General features: G+C 46.4%; 1 protein-coding gene across 8 annotated transcripts in view; it reads right to left on the bottom strand.

The window, feature by feature from the left end:
• Positions 1-14841, bottom strand: part of RBFOX1 (RNA binding fox-1 homolog 1) — a 1434482-nt gene that overhangs the window by 51272 nt on the left and 1368369 nt on the right. For all 8 annotated transcript variants that reach the window (XM_041748018.1, XM_041748022.1, XM_041748015.1 and 5 more), the window contains one exon: positions 6112-6244. In XM_041748018.1, the coding sequence (XP_041603952.1) occupies positions 6112-6244 (133 nt within the window). The remainder of the gene's footprint in view (positions 1-6111; positions 6245-14841) is intronic.

The raw sequence follows: 14841 nt of genomic DNA on the forward strand, positions 1-14841 counted from the left end.
ATAGGAGGTGCTAGCAGAAGAGGTGAGACTACCTGTCCAGGCACCTCGGAAATCTCAAAGCCTTAGCCAGGTAGAGAGGGGGGGAAAGCATTCCAGGCAAAGGGAATAGACGATGCAAGCCCCAGTGTCTAGAAGGTCCGAGGCTCCTTCAGGGGCCTGCAAGGTTCAGAGGCCCAGCGGACGGCAGGAGAGGGGTGCTTGGCTGAGAAAGGAAACTAAGAATTCCCACTATTATAAACCACAGGATGCAGGGAGTGCCCGTTCTCACCGAGTGCTGTACCCGCACATTTCGGAGGGAATGATGGAGAGGGTATAATCTATTTTCATGAATTCTCTAAAACCAAGAGACCCATAGGGCTGTCCTTGTTCATGGTATGAAATGAAGCCAGTTGATGGGCTGCCACTTTCACAAAATGCTGTTTCTCCTCCTAAGCTATTGGTGATGGAGAAAGCTAGACAGTACTGGTCCTCACATTCATAGAATGAGTCCTACGTGTTCAGTCCCTGGTCTAAGCATCCCGCACTCATTATCCCATCTCGCCCTCATAATGCCCCTGTGGGTTGGAGAATAGTGTCATCACCCTTCAGATAGAAAGAACCTACAGGGAGCCTTGGCTTCACCATCTGCATTGAACTGCTGCAGCAGACAGTGGTCAAATTTCAGCGTGCATGCAGGGTCACCTGAGGGCTCGTTATAACACAGATGGCTGGGCCCCATGCCCAGCCCAGAGCTTCTGACTTCGTAAGTCTGGATGGGAATTGGGGGCTGGTCTAAGAATTCCAATTTCTAACAAGTACCAGGTGACGCTGATGCTGGTGGCTCAGGGACGAATAGGCTCTTCTATGGGACACCACCCTGCACATGTTATCTTTGTTTACATTCGTGACAGCACCGACCTAGGAGACTGACCAGTCTCCCAGGTCCTATTCTAAACAGGAGCTGGTTATAGGAAAGCTCTCACAAACTCTCACACTGGTTTCTAGGAATGTGTCCAAACACCTTTTAAAGCCCCACGAAACAGGTGCACTTAAAATATCAGATTTGTAGGGAAAGGAGGGCAGGAGTCGATGGCTACTATGGATCTATAGATAAATTAAGCACGGCCGTGTCCAAGCGAAGGGAGTTGCCGTCATGCATGGAACAGGTGCAGTCCATTTTTAATGCAAAGGCGGACTGTCTAGCCATGCAAAGGTAATTGTATTGCTTGCCAATCACTTTGGGCCTGCAAATGCTTTTGCAAGAACATAATGCAAATGCACATCTCATTTTCTTAGGAAGGAAGGTAATAACAGTCGTTAAATATTTGGTTGAATGCAAGCAGGGAATGATTGCACTATAGCAAATTAGTTTACTTAAAAAAAAAAAAAAGAAAAGAAAAGAAAGTATAGGATGCCCAAACTATACAATCTGTTTGTGTAATATATCGCCACCACAAATGCATTCCTGAAGGAGAGGTTATTTAAAACTGCTCTTCCTTACTGCCCCTTCCAAGTGGAAAATAAATTAAAATTTTAATGTGTTTAAATCTAGCTGTTTTTCAATAGATAAGGGTTCATAAAATCCCTGGCATTTGTATATTACTGCGTCTGTTGTATATGGATATATGTACGTGTACACCAACATTTTCCTTGGGAAGACATTTTTAATTAGATTAATAAAGGCCATCTGTCACATACCACTCCCCTCTCCCCCTAAAATTTAAAAACTACTGACTTACGGTGTTTGTCTATAGATGCAGTCAATTTAGAAGCTTTTTTCTTTTTTTTTTTATGTAACAGAAGTTACACTTTAACGCTGGCTGGAGATTTGAACAAGAATTCACGCCCAAAACAAAGACACAAACAACAAGCTAGAGAGAATTCTGGAAAATATTCTGATAATGGGTGATAACTTTAGTTCCTGGTGTTCCTATCAAATGATAAAGGTCCTAAACAACAGACAATACGGTCTGGGGATTAAGATATTTAGATATTAATACCAGAAAGCATAGTTGATTGATGGACAGAAAGGCTCATGCACATCGTCCTAGAGGCTGTGTCAGAGGCCTTTCTAGGACCTAGCCTGAAAGCATTCCTAAGGATCTATGGGTGCTTAATAGTTAAGGAACTAATTAATTAAGAACAAGGATTTGGTGAGGTCAGTCTCACAGGGTTACTTTGGGTGTTGGGGTTCAGTTGCTGTCTTTTAGTATCTGATGTTGTACTGAGTCTGGTGGGTACATCTTCAAGGCATCCACCTGCCCTCTCCATCCATGGGTCATCAGTCTGCAAGATCCATTGGATGGTAATTGTCCAAAAGGCAATTTCTCCCAAATGTGAGTCATAGAAAGACAGACTGGACATTGAGCCTTCTCTAGCAAAACTGAGTCCAAGATCAAATGCGAGGATTGATCCATTCGGCCGTCTAGGAAACCATTCACTAGCTAATATTTTATTTATGATCTATATATTCCATAAATGATTGAAGTGCCTTCATCCAAATCCAGCTCTGTGGCTTGTGGGGAATGGAAGTCTGTGACCTGCATGCAGGTGCCTCCAAGGAAAGGGGGTCAGACACTAGGTTTCTAACTCATTGCTCATCCTCATTCAGTTAATACTGACAATCAACAGTGAGTTGGCTGGCTCAGTCTAGGTTTCCCATTCATTCCCACGATCCCTCTATGGCAAATGACCAAGTATTAATGTCTCAGGAGGTTTCTTTTTAGTGATCTGAGAAAGAAGAGAATAGGGCCTCTCTAGAACCTGTGTTCTTCACTTGCTGGGAAGAACTTCAGAAAATACCAGAAAGTGGAGGAGAAAACCAAATCAATAAAGGGAAATAGAAGAATAGGGAAGGCATGGTTGGTGAATCCTCCTGCATGACTATCTTGATCTTGGGTACCTCCAACGGTCACCCGAGTCTCCATGGAAGTGGCCATGGAGGTTCTGTGGGAAAACAATATGGAAACCATATATGGAAATAGGGTAAATGATACATTTTTGGTTGGAATTTCAGTAACAGAGTATATATTGCATACTTCTATGAAGATCAGAGATTTAGGTTGCCAGTGAGCTATATCTTCAACTGGTGACAAATGGAAAACCATAATAAATGCAGCTTGCTAGGTGATACCTTAGTAAAGATGGAGATCACTGGGTGTGAGGGAGAATGGTGGAACGGGATTTCAACGTGGAACTTTAGGAAGTGCCCGGACTTAAGTGCGTCCTACATTTCTCCTTTTTCTGGAAGCCTTCTCTAAAAACCCAAGCTGAGCTAAGGGGCCTCCCTTGGTGCTCACAGGACACCCTTATCGCTAATCACAGTTATTGAAATTATTAGCCTCCATGGTGCCCCCTACCCCTAATGGGAAGAATCTCCTCTGAAGGTGCAAGACACAGTGCATGGAATTGGGATGCTAGGCTGAACTGTACTGGAGTAAAGACATGAGTTGAATCTAGAAATCTCCGCCACCAAAGGAACAGCTTTGGAGAGGAACAGCTATAGGATATCCACCACTATCACCTGGACCACCTGAATCCTGATAATGTCGCTTCTTGGGAACAGAAGTAGGTTTCCAATACCTTTGCTGTTTGCTTCCACTCAAGCCCAGGGCTCTCACCACTCCAGCCCATATCTGCTCTGTCCTGTCCTCTGCTATTCTTTCCAACCTGAGCTGCCTCCCTGCACTCTCCTGCAGCCTAAGCCAACAAGCAGAAGCAAAGGGAAACCTTCATTTAAGATGCTGGGTTCACACTTTTTTCATTTGGTGCTAGTATACTCCAGGGAGTTTGTAACACAGCAACACAGCCTAGCTGAATTTCCTGTTTTCAACCAGCACCTGGCTTTTATAGAACTTATAGACATGGACACACGCACCCCTGGGGTGCACCCCTAGCCCTTCTGCTCCATCACCACCATCTTCCTGTGTTGAGAATTTCATCTTACTACTAAGGGGGGTTTCAGGATTCCACTGAGAATATTACTAGCAAAGAGGCACGGTGTACCATTATAACTGAAATGATTAGGAATATTGCTGGAATACTTAAATTAATTAACATCTGAAGCAGTCGCCAACACATTGCTTCACCATTTGGAGATGCCTGTGTCTCTTCCTGGTGAATGTGGCGTTAATTAGTTATGTGTGGTTATTCCCAGCAAAGAGTGAGCTCATTGTAAGCGAGCGAATTTCAATTTTATGGCAGGTGTGTTATTTTGAGATTTTTATAAATCGTTCATGGGAGGATAAGCCATATAATTTTACTTTATTTCTTTCCCGTTCAGTATACTAGTGAGATACGGAGGGTACATATACCAAAAAGCTACAATTACCGTCTACTAAGATAAGATAATAATTTTCCGACAAGCTAATGTGGTATAAACATGCAATTTTGTATTTATGGCTTATGAATCTTGCTTTAGTAATTACGTGAGCCTACAGGGTAACTTGGTGGGTTTCTTTCCTTCATAACAACTGACTGTGTGACCTTAGGAATAACACGTCTTTACTTCTGCATTTCTGGGTCCATGATGAGACGGGCTCAACACCGTGGGGTTGGAAATAACGATTAACATGGTGGATGCTTCCTTATATCACGTGGCCAGATACATAAGGCTTAGGGGGTGCAGATGCATGTTTTTGGAGGGTGGGGAGAATTCGGGGCAAAATTCATCCTTGGTCTGTTATCATCCACCATCTTTCCATGAGAAAGAAATTTTTACTGTTGTTTTGTCCGCTATGAAACTCAGAAGTGACCTGCATCTAATGACAACACAAGAAACCATGGGCGCGGACCCATCTCTCTGTCTTTGTTTTCTCTTCCTGATGATTCCATCTAGTTTAATTTATTTATATTCTTAACTTTGTCTCATTGCATTTGTGTTTGAAACACTTCAAATGCTCTCCTCTGCAATGGGTGAGATATGAATAAATAATGAAAAAAGAGTGGTTCCCTTTGTCATCAGTATAATAGAGAGATGATCTAGGCTAATTCAAGTTTTCTAAAAGATTTATAAGCAACAGAGCTATTAAAAAATGCATTAACCCTTTTCATACAGCCTGGAATACAGCCATGTTCTTTCTACAGACCAGAAAAGCCAGTCATTGGCCAGGAAAGCCTTGTACCAAACTGTCCTGGGCATTAGCAGAGTTTTTCTGAGTAGCACTATTGACATTTGGGGTCTGATAACTCTTTCCATTGGGGGGGCATCCTGTGCACTGGGGATGTTGAGCAGTGTCCCTGGCCTTCACCCACTAGATGCCATTGCACCTTCCTGCTCTTGCTGCAACAACCCAAAACATCTCCAGACAGTCCAAACATCCCCTGAGTACCACAGGAGACATCTCTTTCTCCCTGACTCCGGGGCTGCTGGAATGTTCCAGGAGGATCCCTTAACAGGAAGAAATAAAGGACAGCATTTTGGAGTTGCAGCCCACCACACCAGGACCACCGTTCCTCAGCATTCCTCGCCATCCCTTGATCCTCACTTGGCAATTCCAGAGTCCACGCACACAGATACCAAACCGCCAACAGGAGACACATCAACCTGCATTTCCTTGCAGGGGGCAAAGGAAGGCAAATGCCCATTTTGAAAAACCCAACTGAAATGAGCCTTACTTCCAATTTCTTTAGACTTGCCAATGTTTGCGTTTGCTTCCGCGCCTAATTTTCTCTTCTCAGGCAAGGGTTCATAAGCCTTGCCGGGCAAGGTGTCTTTGGGGAGGGGAACCAGACACCCCCACCCCGCCACAGTGAACTTGATGTTTGGGGACTCAATGTCCCTCCACGGACGGATTCAAGGGGCAAATGTGATCCAACCTCCTTAATAACCAGATGTTTGCAATCATCAGAAATACATCTTTGGCTGTAGCCATTTCTCTGTTCTCCAGCATTCAGTCTCAGAGAGAATTTACATAACAACATGTGACATGTAGAATGCTTAAAGGCACCAACCATGACAGGACAAATTACACTCATTTTTCAATACTCTTTGCAAGGTGCTCCACTGCAGGCGCGCCGGGCTGCATGCTGGGGCGGTTCTGGTGGGGCAGTCAAGACCAGCATGCGCTCGCAAACAGGAGGGAGGCCGGTGCGGGAGGCCCGGCCTGGGGACGGGGAGGCCACCCCACTTACCCGCCGTAGGCCGGGATCGGGGGTGGGGGCGCCGCGGCCCGGAAGGTGTTGTACACGGTGCGGCCGCGGCCTCGCAGGTGGGCCCCTCGGTAGGCGGCCGCAGCGGTGGCAGCTGGATACGGGAAGCCGGGCACTGCAGGGGGGAGAGAGACACAAAGGCTTTCAGGAGCACACCTGTCGCTGGGGGCGGCCCGCCCCCCAGGACCCTTCCCCTGCAGGCCTCGGTGGACACCTGCCCCGGGCCGGGGACGGGCAGGAGGCCGGGGGCCCCGACAGACAGAGGCGCACATCAAGGCGGCGGTCCCTGTGCCCCAGACATATGGCAAATGACAGACACGCACAAAGAACCCTTAGTCACAGGACGAGCTGTGAGCAATGCACGAAGCCAAAATTCTACGAGGGTAGATGGCGAGAAGTACAGGCGGGGTGTCGTCCGCATCTACCTCTATCCACACATCTGCATGTTGTGCACAATGGATATTTCTAGGCGTCTGGGCACATGATGTACGCGTAGGATGCCCACACACGTGTGCACGTGTACGGGGCCATGCATGGCCGTGTTTACATGGTGTGTATGCGTGCAGGCGTGTGTGGGACTGTACACATGCATGGTCATACGTGCACGTATATGCCTGTGTATACACATGCACACGTTTTGGGGTGTTCCTAGTTCTCTCTGGGGCTGAACTGTGTGTTGTCTGTTGATTGCTTTCCCCGTCCTGATTTTATTTATTTCCCACATTCTCCTTTAAGTACATATATGGCTTGTTAAAATTTTTTAGTGGCAACACAGTGTTTCCACAGGCATGTGCATGCATGGCAAGTGTGCAAAGAAACGAATGGTTACCGATGGTGTCCCGTCAGCCCCCAAACCATTTAACAGCTTTTAAGATGCAGACGACAACCGTGATTACAGACACGTCTGGGAACTCAACTCCTAGGAAGAGGGTGTGGGGCTGAGTTTTCCTCCTTGGAGGATAATTCTTGGAGTAGGATGGCTCGCTGAGGAGTCGAGAGGGAAAGGAAGCCTGATGCCAGAGACCCCTGATAATTCATTCTCTTGCCTCTGCCTGGGATGGACCTCCTCCTGGGGGTCTGCAGGTCCTGTCACCCTGGGGCCCAGGAAGCCTTCGGGAAACCACTTCTGCCCTTTTTACTTGCTTGACTCTCGCCATGCCAGCTCCGGGCCTGCCATCCCACCAAACCGCCGGCCGGGCACCCAAACCACATCCCCGGGAGGACACGCTTTTCTGGGAAATCACACTGGGGGATCCACTGTGGCAGGAGATCTGTTTTAAAGGCCCAGAACAGCCAGCCTCTCACAGGTATCGGTTTTGGGAAGAGGCTCAGTCCATGTGTTACCTTCTCCCTATCATCCGGCAGGTGCCTCCAGGCGTCCCCCAGCCCATCCGTCTTTGCTTCTGCCTCCCCAAGTCAGCAGAAGCCCCCTGATTTCATTAACAGTAGGTTCTAGATATTGGACACCCAGATGAATGTAAGGGGGGCTTCAATACGTACACAAGAGAGCGGAGTTGGAGGCTGTGGGCAGCCAAGTGATGGACAGACTCTGGCCAACCACCCTTCCTTGACCCTGACCCAACAGGAGCTTTCCAGAGAGAGGTAGACATGGGAAAAAGGAAGCAGTGTGGCAAGGGTTTCCTCCCCTGCACAGCACCCCCACTCCCCTGGGAGCTCACGCAGTGTTTGAAAGGACAGGCAGGGCTGGGAGGGACAGTTTCTTCAGGCGTGACGTGAGCACAGAGGCTCAGAACATCCTACCCCAAGGGGAGGTAATCTCCGCTCCATTTGGGGGAGCACCTCACCCCTCGTAGGATATTGTGTTTCAGGCTGTGATGAAGTTGCCTCCAGCTTACATCCAAATTGCTAAGGGTGTGTGTGTGGGGGGCGGCCTCTCTCCTTCCTACCACCACATTCAGGAGCAGGATCTCCATTAGCCATGGGGCCCTCGGACACACCAAATCCTAGCTGCTTGGGGGGTGGCAAGGGATGGGGAGGCAAGGGGGGTGGCAAGGGATGGGGAGGCAAGGGGGTGGGGGTCTCCCACCAAAGCCATCCCCAATTCCATATACCTCCTAGACCCACATAGACTGCAGTGGAACCCCTGGACCCAAAGTGTAGACCGACTGGCTATCATCAGGAATGATCCCTGTGCCCTCATGGTTTCCACATCTTTCTCTCACGACGGAGGGTAAAATGCTGGGATTGTAGAACCGAGTCAGAATGATTTTATCTTCCCATTGATGTCTGAAAAGACCATACAGGTTATTTTTAAACCTTTTTTTTTTTTTTTTAAATACTGTTGTTAAAGTCCAATCACACAGCTGTACTTAACCCTCAGCTTGCCGGCCCCTATGCACCCCCACCGCCCCTGGGCTTGTGTTTCAACACATGTGCTTGACATTGCAGGGAGGTGTCAACCCTCATGGGGAAGGCCCCTAAGTCCTAACACCATAAAGGCCCAGAAGTAATGAGATAGGTGATGTTTGCTTCAGGACTGGCGAGGAAATGAGGGAGCGTGGCTTTGACTCCCAACTCTATCTCGCCACAGTTCAAATATTGAGTTTTCATAGGAACGCCCTGGATTTTGAAATAAAGAAAATGAAAAATTCACAATCTGGCAGAACAGCTGGCTGCCTGTGTGAGGAGACACGGTAATTATGCTGACCCATTCATTATCGCCGGCTCCAGAGCAGAGTGAGCGAGACCAGATCCCTCTCAGCGACAAGCAGGTTTTACAATAATTCTTGGAGGATTTAGATGTTGAGATACAACATGAAACAGAAGCTCGGCAGCAGAGTGGAGACAACACAAGCTGCTGGAAGTGTAGAGCTGGGACTGCGGTCGTGCCCCTTGGCTGCAGGGGCGGTGGGGGGGGGTGAAGAGGTCCCTCCAGAGGCAGGGTAAAGCAGCTACAGGTCTCAGGGCAAGGCCTTTGGGGTTCCTCCGTGAGGGGTTCTTATTTTGTTAAGGGAACACAAGGAGGACAACCCATGAGCCTCGCTTTTCTGGGAAGCCAAGTGCCCTCAGGCAAAATAAGGAGGTTCTTCAGTTCCTGCTCTGGACCAGAGGCTTCGTGCAGGAAGCATGGGTGTCCCCTGGATGGGTGGTTTGCTCAGCTATTTCTTTTTTGCTACCTGTCTCGGGCTGCCAAGGGGTCCCCTTATGAAGCCTCCAGGTAGTCATCATGATTAATGAACATTTTCTTCTTTCTTATTCTGGTCCTCTTTTCCTTCCTTCCACCCTCCCTCCCTACTTTTTTTATGTTTTAATCTCTTTTGGAAGAGAGATGCCACAAAGCTCTCTGGGGGTGCTAGCAATCAGGGACCTTGGAAGACAGAAACCAAAGAGAAGGACTCTGGCTATTGCTAGAAGGTCAACTCGCTGAGAGCAGAGACCCCTCTGCCTGTTGATTCAGAAGAGCGCTCAGCACATAGCAGGTGCCTGGATATCCTTTAGACTAACCAAGGTTAGTCTCCCTCCTTCCAGGACAGTAGCCCTACTGCCTCCTCACCTTCCATCTCCCAGAACATTGCCCTCTCTACAAAATACTCTGCTCTGGATTTGCATATACACAGTAGGCCAACAGCACAGTTGGATCTCAGTCATGATCCCTATGAAAGTCAGTTCTACAGTCATACATACAGGTGCTGCACTGGCCCCGGAATGGCAACCACACTCAGGATATGTGTGATTCTGATAAGAAGGGAGAGGACTTGGGCAAAAGTATTGTACTTGGAATGACTGCAAAACCCTGAGTTCATGGAAATTCACGTTCCATTCACAGTGGCTGCACTGTCAGGATATGGCAGCCGGGTTCTTGTCCTGGGGAAAAGCAGGACTCAAACTCCACCCCACCCACCACCTGCCCTAGGCGCTGATACGTCTGGAAGGGCCTGTGGGGTCAGGTTCCTTCTGTCACACAGCCCCAGACCATGCTCTCTGGCAATCCAGCAAATCTCAGTGCAATACGTGTGTGCAACAAGGAACAATGGGATATAACACTCTTTAGAATCCCTAACTCCTCCAATCCATAGCTGAGCTTTCTAGGTTTCTCCTCATTTTCACCAGAGGAGGTTTAGGATTCTGAGTGGCTCTCTTCCCTCACCATTAAGACAAATGGCCAATTCCACGGCTAAAACCAAACCAAACTAACACCTAACAACTGTTGGTTAAGCTTCCTTTAGACTCTTAGGATGGAAGGAACTGATTTGCCTACCATGCGCTTTGGCCTGTTGGTGCCGGGACACGGTAAAATGCATATTTGAAGCAATTACCTAGACAGATGATTCAGATACAGATTAAACAAAACTGGAATGGCTTTATCCTTGAACCACATAGAAAGAAGACATCTCAATTAGGGGCTTAGTTTGGGATACGACACCTTTCTGTTGTTGAGTCAATGTTATCACATTGTCTATCAATGCCCTAGTTCAGGAGTTTGGATCCAGTAAGTGGGCAATAAATGTTTAATAAATCTAATGCAAAAAAATGCCAAATGGAAACTCACAACATCCTCTCTCTTTCTGGAACGGAGTAAATCAATGTTAATAAAAGTCATAAACCTGTCACCATGTCCCATGTTTGTAAAAGCCTCTTTGTTAATGAAAGAACAGTGTTAGAAAGAAAAGACACCAAATTATAGGCATTTCTAAACCCCTAGTGCTGGAGTTTGATTTTTTTTTTTTAGCTGAACTCCCAGTTAATAAATATGTAAAGAGACCATCATTGGGGAACAATGCAAAGTAGTCAGGTTGCTTTGAGGATACAGTATAAATCCTTAGTCGTTGGCATGAAGGAGACAAGGGAAGAAGGGGGAAAAAAAGACCAACAACAACAACATAGGTTCATTATACTGGAAAGGTTCCCTCTTAAACCTTATCCAGCATGAATCAAAGTGAAAAATCTGGTATCACTGCAACGAAAATTGGATTTAGCTCATAAGCTAAAAATGAGTTTCTCTCAAAGAAAACAGGGCAAGAGCTTTTGGAGCAAATACCAATTGCGCATCTTGTTGACACATCAACATTCCCTGCCTACCCACTCCTGGCCTTCAGCTAGATTTATACCCATAGCATATTTTGAGGGGAGTGTTAGAATAACCCGCTCGGTTCTTGGGCATGAGGAGTTGTATACCATGGAACTCAATGAAATGGAAACTTTAGGGATGTAACAAGAGGCATGCTGTGATGTGCTCAAGTATCAAGGCAAATCAACATTTTTAAACGGAAGATGTGTGGGTGTATCAACCAGCCAAATGGGCCATTTACCAAAGTGTCAACTGCTTACTGCCTGTCTCCCATCAAAGGCACAGCCCCCACCTCCCACCTTCTCTGAGCTCTGCACTCAGTGTATTTACAGTGACAAACGTGTGTTCTCCCCCTCTGTCTCTTTTATGAATATGGTGCTTACCTTCGAAATAAACACAAATGAGATCATCTCACCAGCCCGGAAATCCCAAAAGAAGAAACACAAAACCAGTGGAAAATACTTGAGGGTTATAAAGTGCATATTAAAGTTTTAGAGCTTTGGGAAAGATGGAAGAGTAGCAGATGCAAAAGCCAACAGGGGGGCAGATTCTGCATCAAAGCCATAAAAATATACAGCCGCAGTAATGGGCAATTATTCTTTGCATTTGTGCGCTGGTTTGAATTTGCATGAGGTTGCCAGATGCCCCGGAAAAGGTGTTCCATCAGAATGGAGGAGAGGGCTTCTCTTTGTCCCCCTCTTCTCTCTTTGTGCCATGATGCCACCTTTGCCCATCTTTTGGCTGATGGAAGACACGGGGATGCCCATGCTAATTTGAGGTTGAATCATCCTGTGGGTAATTTATGGTCGGAAATAGTCCCTCACACAATTCTGGGGGTGCAGACGTGCTTTCAGCAGCAGGTTCACGGTTCTGCAGGGTTCCCCTTGGGGGAACTCCTGCTCCATGTGCTGGACCGTAAATTACGAAGGGGCATAATAGGTAACGTACCGAGATGGCATACACAGCCAGCTACAGCTCAATTTCAGAGGCAGAGCGTTGTGTGATAAACATCACAATGAATAGTTTAAAAAAAGAGGGGGGGTATTATTTTTTTCCAAATGACAAAAACGTTCGCTTAGTTTTTCAAAATGAATCTCCTACGTATGTCAGATTGGTTTATAACAGTATTTATACACAACTAGGTCACTATCTCTAAATGACATTAAACGGGAAATTTCATACGATGGAGCACATTTAGTTCTAGGTCAAAACAAAAACGGAAAGGCTTTCAATTTTGTTAAAAAATTCAGCCATTTCAAGGTTTCGGGTGAGAAACGGGATGTTCCACCCACCCATGCAGTCATTTACAAAAAGACCAAAATAGCCACTTAATTGGTTGGAATCTCTGATTCTCGTATTCTCATATATCTACCCCTGAAACACACATTTGAGACTGACTCTCGTTTCATTTCAAAATGCATGTTGGTATTAAATACTGCTGTTTAGGAGTGAATAAATCTACATTTTGGACAAACAGTTCCTTATAGGACATCCTCATTTGAGATGCATTGAATAGGAAAACAAAAATTTCTAATTAATGTACAAGTCTAATCACCATTCCCCACATGGAAGAGTAATTTTTCACCGTTCATTTGCTGGGTTTAATCTCAAAACTGACATAACAGAAACGCAATGTCCTATAAATCTCCGCTCATTTGTTTCCTTAATATTCATATCCCATTGAACTGCAGCTGCTTGTTGCTGCAGTCTATTACAACTTGCAAAAGTGTCGATAAAAATATTATGAAAGGCAAGATGTGTTTCTTCCTGGCTGCGTGTGCCATTTATTTGGGAGAAGACAATAAATGGCTCATGGATTGTCCCCCCAGCCTGCTGCTTGGTGGGTGATTAGTGATTAATTACCTGGCAGCAAATTGACATGGCACGAGGAAATTGACACAGCCCTGATTAATTAACTTTTTATGGGTGGTAGTTACTCACAAAACATTGCGCACCATAATTGAATCTCTCTACACAGCGTCGTGGTACAAAAGTTTCAGTCAAATCCAAATTAGCCAGAAGTTTCTTGGCCGTTCTAGGTCTGATTGGGATGTGGCAAAGGACCCGGCAAGAACTTGGAGGGAGAAGCACATCATTTGAAGGGGAAAAAAAAATAAAAAGACGGTGACACCGTACTGGCTGGACTGCCCAAGCTGGATTTATTGACCTCGATGATTTTACTTATTTATTCATGAGACACACAGAGGCAGAGACACTGGCAGAGGGAGAAGCAGGCTCCCTCTGGGGAGCCCGATGTGAGACTCGATCCCAGGATCGAGCCTGAGCCAAAGGGAGACAGACGCTCAACTACTGAGCCACCCAGTGCCCCTGAAATGTTTAATACGTTAGATGACGTCAGAATGTCACAGTCGTCGGCTACAGAGGGAAAATGGGGGGGGGCAGTCCTTGAACCTGTAAGAGTTGCCACCACGCTGCCGATGAATGGTGCTTAGACCAGGAGACAGTCTGGTTTAGTGAGGACCTGCGTGATGAGACACCCAGCTTCACTCGAGAAGAGCTGCCAAAAGGCCAACCTCCCATTCTCTGCTATCAGAGAGAGGAGATCCGACTGTGTGACAAATCAGCTACTACTTACTGACACTTGGTGACCACCAGACCCAAAGGTTAACTATAAATCCTCACGAAACCATATGAGCCAAGCATTACTGTTACCTTCACTTTGTGGGGGGGGGGCAGGAAGATGCACAGCAGCCCAGAAACTCACCCAATGCTCTGTACCCAGCCAGCACCCAGCTCAACCGGGACCAAGGCATCCCATGCCGGCTCTGGGCGAAAACTCCTAGGTCCAATCTCTCCATGTGCCTTAGAGGCTCTCAGCTCTCACCGCCCTCCTAGAGCCTCCTGTAGCCATGCAAGCTGCTCCATCCTCTCCTTATATCCGTACCACAATCAAGAACTCCCAAATTAAATTCTTAATTTGCAGGGGAATCTGTTGACAAGCCTCCCTGAGACCTCAATAGGCTCCTTGTTTGGGGGTAGGGGGTAGAAGCAGGCGGGAGGGCAGGTGCCATTTCTTCTGTTCTATATTTATGTTCTGAGATTTCAAGACACCTGGAAGGGCTTTGCTCCTTTTCTACTAATTGGATGCAGGCCACAGAGATCACTACTGATTTATGTTTCCGATAAGAGTCCAAAGCAAGCTGTTTTCCTTCTCCACTGGGGCTTATCTCCACATCTGGATGGGAGCCAGGGGGAGCTGCACGCAATCCAAAAATATTGGGGAAGTGGACTCCCCCAGCAGTGGGGACCTGGAGTACACAAGCATGGTGTTCTATACACAAACCTAATTACTATCAAAATAATGAGCTCCTTATAAGTGACTTCAACAAGAAATTTTCTCCAGAATTTGAGAGATCTGCATAGAAAACATTCCTAATATTTGGGATGTTACCCCTTTTTCTGTATATAATCAATTTATTTATATTGTTATCAAACATCACTTCACTCATAACTCGGTTAGAAACGGTCTCTTCCTTGGAAAGGAAATGGATGAGTCACCCAGGAATAAAAAAAATAAAGAAAACCAAATGCAATGAACACACAGGGATGATTTACTCTGAGCAGTGAGTCTGCTGTTCCCAAAGCAGAAAGGTTTCCTAACTTAAAAAACAAATGCAAAAAGCAGCAACAAAACCCAGAGACCATGCTCACGCAAATATTCT

This window comes from Vulpes lagopus, chromosome 3 (assembly GCF_018345385.1).
Source record: "Vulpes lagopus strain Blue_001 chromosome 3, ASM1834538v1, whole genome shotgun sequence".
In the NCBI taxonomy this organism is placed as follows: Eukaryota; Metazoa; Chordata; class Mammalia; order Carnivora; family Canidae; genus Vulpes; species Vulpes lagopus.